The 4,889-nt window shown below is 38.3% G+C and overlaps 1 protein-coding gene across 2 annotated transcripts in view; it reads left to right on the top strand.

Moving 5' to 3' along the window:
- Positions 1-3,714: 3,714 nt before the first annotated feature.
- Positions 3,715-4,889, top strand: part of BCAR3 (breast cancer anti-estrogen resistance 3) — a 174,620-nt gene continuing 173,445 nt past the window's right edge. For both annotated transcript variants that reach the window (XM_019501626.1, XM_019501625.1), the window contains exon 1: positions 3,715-3,838. In XM_019501626.1, the coding sequence (XP_019357171.1) occupies positions 3,749-3,838 (90 nt within the window). In that variant the 5' untranslated portion in view covers positions 3,715-3,748. The remainder of the gene's footprint in view (positions 3,839-4,889) is intronic.

Below are 4,889 nucleotides of genomic sequence, written 5' to 3'. Positions count from 1 at the left end.
GGGGGGCTGGACTCAATGATGTTCCGAGGTCCCTTCCAGCCCTAATGTCTATGAAATCTATGAATCCCCCAGTAAGTGTTGTAATGAACTGTTACATCATCAGAGCATTCTTGAACTGTTAGTTTAATGCATTTCATTCTTTCAGTTTATGCTTAAAGCACCCATACATTTGTTGTAGGTGCATGCACAATAATGAAAAGTATATAACATAACAGACAGAAGCTATAATATAATGGATGGCCTGCAACCCAGAAAGCTGCACTGATAGTATTGATCACACCGCTCTCATATCATACCATTCTAAACATCTTCATCCACAACCCAACCTTTTAAAGTATGTACTTGAGTATTATGAAGGTTCAGGAACCAAATGCTTGAAAAGGGATGGAGGGAAATGCATTTCACAGCCTACCTAGCTTATCTTACCGATGTGGTACCTATGGACCAAGAACAGAAGAAGACTCCAGAGTTTAGGGTCCTTTCACAGTATAATAGTATCTTCATACCTGTGAAATGTAATCCCCCTGGCTCTCTTCCAAGATGACTATCAAGATGAAATTCTTAGTGGCATCCAAAAAATACCATTTTGCTGTGAAATACTCCGTGGCTTTTCAGATAAGTTTTTCTAGCCTAAATTCTTACTAAACTTTCCCAGCAATGAGACATCTTTGTACTTTAAAGAATGCAATGTCTGCATTATGTCATGCTTTCCTTTAGAGGGTAGGTTTTTTTGGCTTTGCAGTCTGTTGAATGTATAACTTCAGCACTGTTACAATGTTCCAAGAATTATAAGAACGTGAAACAGCTAATTTTGTTTGACAGAAAGCAATTATGGCTTCTTGCTGACCATAGTACATCAGCCTGTGGGCAGTTTCATGTTACACATTTGGAGTAGGCAGGCAGGTTAGAACAAGTGTTTTGTTGTTGAAAAGTCACATTTCTATTAGTCTATATACAGAGTAAGTTAAAATTTTTCAGCAATGGAAAAAGATCAAAAACTTAAAAAATCTAACACAGATATCTAAGATGTTATGACACTGGATTTGAATGCATCCTATTTAAATATATATACAGTCTTAGTGTATATATATTTGAGAGAGCCATAACATTTTTAGGCTTCCAGTCATAGGCTTAAGTCAGATGTCAAAGTTATTCATTGCTCCATCTTCTAATAAAAGCCCATCCAGAACCCTGCAACAATTCTGTGTCAAATACACTAGTTAATTAGATGAAGCAGTGATGTTAGGAGTCTATGAAGATGCAGTAACATAGGGACACAGCCAGGCATCCAGGGCACAGGGGCAGCAATGACTTCTGGTTGCTGTATGATTGGGATCATGCAGCTGTCAGCAGCAGCTGCTTTTTTCAGGTCCCTTCCTCAAGTTATCACTCGGGGCACAGTTATCTCATTCGCCCCACCCTAAGTATGCCACTGGGTAGATATTACAATTATTGTGCGATTAACATGTTAATCATGACATAAATTGCAACATGTCATATATTCATTTAATTTATGGTATGGCATGTCTTTAGTTGATGCCAACAATCAGATGATTATCAGCATTAGGATTAAGACTGCCCCAGGTTTTGAACCAGTTTGGAGCTGTCCCAGGCTTATGCTGACAATCAGCTAATTGTCAGGCATTGGGCCTGGGACAGCCCCAGATCTCAAACCAGGCCTAGGACTGCCCTGGGCTAATGCTGATAATCTGATAATCAGCTGATGATTAGCATCATCCCTCCAGCCCAGGATTGGGTTGGGGACAGCCCTGGGACCTGGTTTGGCTATAACAGTGTCACGATTGGTATCTGAGGAATGTTATGCCCTATGAAATCTATCCCAGACATTGTGCATCCTTCAGCATAGTAGGATGTACAATTTTTGGATACGGCATAAATTCCTCAGATCCTAATCATATCATTATATTAACATTTTCTAGGGGCCTATTTAATATATTTTTCTATATCTTTTAATGCAGTTGAGTACACGGATCACAAGAAAAGATAGCACCAAGTAACTGCTAAGAGTTCTATTACTAAGTTTGAGAACAACTGGGTTAGATTATGACTTATTAAAGTTTGAGACCATGACACAACAAGTTGCGCTACTGGAGTGGTAATAACTGGAGGCTCTCTACAGAGGGCTGAGCCAGATAGAATGCCGTTTTGTATGCTGATGAGAAAAGGGTGCTCCTGAGCAGAATATTTCTTTTAGACAAACAGTTGTTTTGCCAAAATGTATTTTGGTTGTAAACAAATGGAAATGTTGTCAAACAGTTCACTTTAGCATTAGTGAAATATGTTAGTTTGGTTTTATGGAGTAGATAAAGCTGACTTAGGTGCTGTTCACACAACTGAAGAGGAGAGTGATGCTCCCTGGTATAACAGAAAAGGATGAACACTTCATGTGGAAGCCCATGATTCAAATTCCACCTATGTCCAGAACAGGGACTGAAACTGAGAGATCCTTCTACCAGGAGAGTGCTATAATCATGAAGTATTTCTCTGATTCAATTAATATTTAATTACTTCTACAAAGGGAAGGACTCCAACAGAAGAGGCTCAGTGACTCAAGAATATCTGACAGCTGTACTTGTTAGGACATAGTCCTGAGAGGTGGGATTATCCAAACTAACTTTAATTTCAGCCACCAAATCAAAACACAAAATCTGTTCTGATGTTTTCAGTTCAGCCACAAAACCAAAAAACTCAACTATGAACTGCAGGCAGTGCAGCACAGTTGTCCCCCCAGTGGCATCCTTTAATATCCAGTGTGGGTGGTAGGTTAAAATAGCATGGCTTGTGAGCCAGCAGATGAGCTAAGAAATGGGTTCTTGGATCTTGTAGCTGAGGACCAAAGCTGAGTCCTAGTTACAGGAAGAAGCCAACAAATATAAAGGTTCTTAGAAAGATTTCATTTATTGAATGCTCAAAATCAAGCTCAGCCAACATTCTAACAAAGCCCAATTTATATGTTGTTTCCCAATTATAGGATATTCTCTAACTGACTGACTTGTCTGTGAGTCTCTGATAAACACACACCACAAATTCCTATTCACTCTTTGTCCCCTATAAGCCACTCTGTCCCTTTCACTTCCTCCACATTCATTCACATATCAGTGTCCCATTCACTATTCTCTCCCTCCCATACATTTTATCATTCAATTTACTAAACATTAAGGAGGGAATATGGCAAGGTTTTTGGATGAGGATATTGAAGAATATTCTCCATGAATATAAGAACTGAGCATTTTTAGCTAATACTATAGCATTGTGGGCCTCTGTTCATTCATCTTCTTAAAAACCACAAAAGCTAAATGAAACACACAGAGCCTTTAACATACCCAGTAACATCAGGTTACAAATGAAACAGTGAATTAAATGCAGACTTGTGGACAGATTCTCAATTGATATAAACTGTCATGGTCCCATTGACTTAATTTATGCCTGCTGAGAATCTGTCTGTAAACCTCAAACTATGAGCATATTAATACATAATTAACTAGTAACTCTACATTAATAACCTGATCATTTGAATTTCTTTAGAATTAATAGTACTACATAATCAAAGGAGCCCATTTGCTACTGATGTGCGACCTTCAATGCTGTCAGTTTTCCACTGTTATCTATCATTCATTAACTAGTTTCACTGAATAAGCAACTATGTTGTATTTGCCTATACATGAGATCTAAAACCTGATTTTTGTTCTGCAGTCAAAGCATCGTGAGACTAGGGAAGTGACAGACGATGAAGCATTTATCGATTTCTAACTGGCTGACCCAGCTGGGACTCCCGCAATACTGCACACTCTTTGATGAGCAGTATGATGGCGTAGAGGTAAGAAAATGGATTTTCAGGAAGATTGCCATGAAAGTTTCAAATCAGACTGACAGTTAATCTCAGAGGTAGTAGGGGAACAATCAGAAAATAGGAAATATGAGCTTTACATTAACACACAAATCTCAGGTGAACAGCTGAATTCTGGTTAGGATTTGAGAAAGAAAGTATTGCCCAAGTAATCCTTTATTTTTAAATTGAGTTTAAAGAAGATTGAAGAGCATATACATTAATAATGGAAATGATTTGTTAGCTTAATGTCAGTTCCAACCTCCTGCAAATGCATAGCCTCTGAGAAAGACACAACTATGCAGGAGAACTTTAGAAAAACTGAAAAACGATCTTCTTCACCTAACCTATTCCAAAAGAACTCACATAATTGCTGGACCATTGCAGCTACAACATTACACTTACACTATCTAGTCTCTGCAACTGATTTTATTTTAGCCAAAAGATCAACAAACTATTATTGAAGCATATATTCTTTTTTTGCTTTGGGGTTTTAATACTCTTAGTAAATACAAGTACATTTCTTAACTGAATGCTTTCAGATATAAACTATTTATCAGTACTTCTGTTGGGAACTAAAGAAAAAGATCATTCAGGACAGTGTGTAATTTTGTGTGAACGCAATAAAGTCTTACATGCATCACCATGCAGAGTTAGGGTTTAAGGTCTGAAAGTCTGATGTGTAATGCTTTGTGTCTACTCACTCATGCTAACAACTGTTGGAGATGATTCTATTAAATTAGTACTTCCTTGCAACGTGTATTGTTGGCTGAAAGACAATGATTGGGGCTTTTATTTTTCATAATTTATGGATAAATAAACTATTCTTTCTCAAATTTAAGTAATCATAGAATCATAGAATCATAGAAGTAGGGTCGGAAGGGACCTTGCAGATCTTCAAGTCCGACCCCCCGCCTGGGCAGGAGAAAAGACTGGACTCAAATGAGTCCAGCCAGGTAGTCATCAAGACTCTTCTTAAAGATCCCCAGGGTAGGAGCCAGCACCACTTCCCTAGGAAGTTGGTTCCAGCTCCTAGCCGCCC

Source organism: Gavialis gangeticus, unplaced genomic scaffold (assembly GCF_001723915.1).
Source record: "Gavialis gangeticus isolate Ggan-Ray unplaced genomic scaffold, GavGan_comp1, whole genome shotgun sequence".
NCBI classification, from domain to species: Eukaryota; Metazoa; Chordata; order Crocodylia; family Gavialidae; genus Gavialis; species Gavialis gangeticus.
Note: the sequence above shows the minus strand (reverse complement) of the source record. Positions and strands in the feature narration are given on the sequence as shown.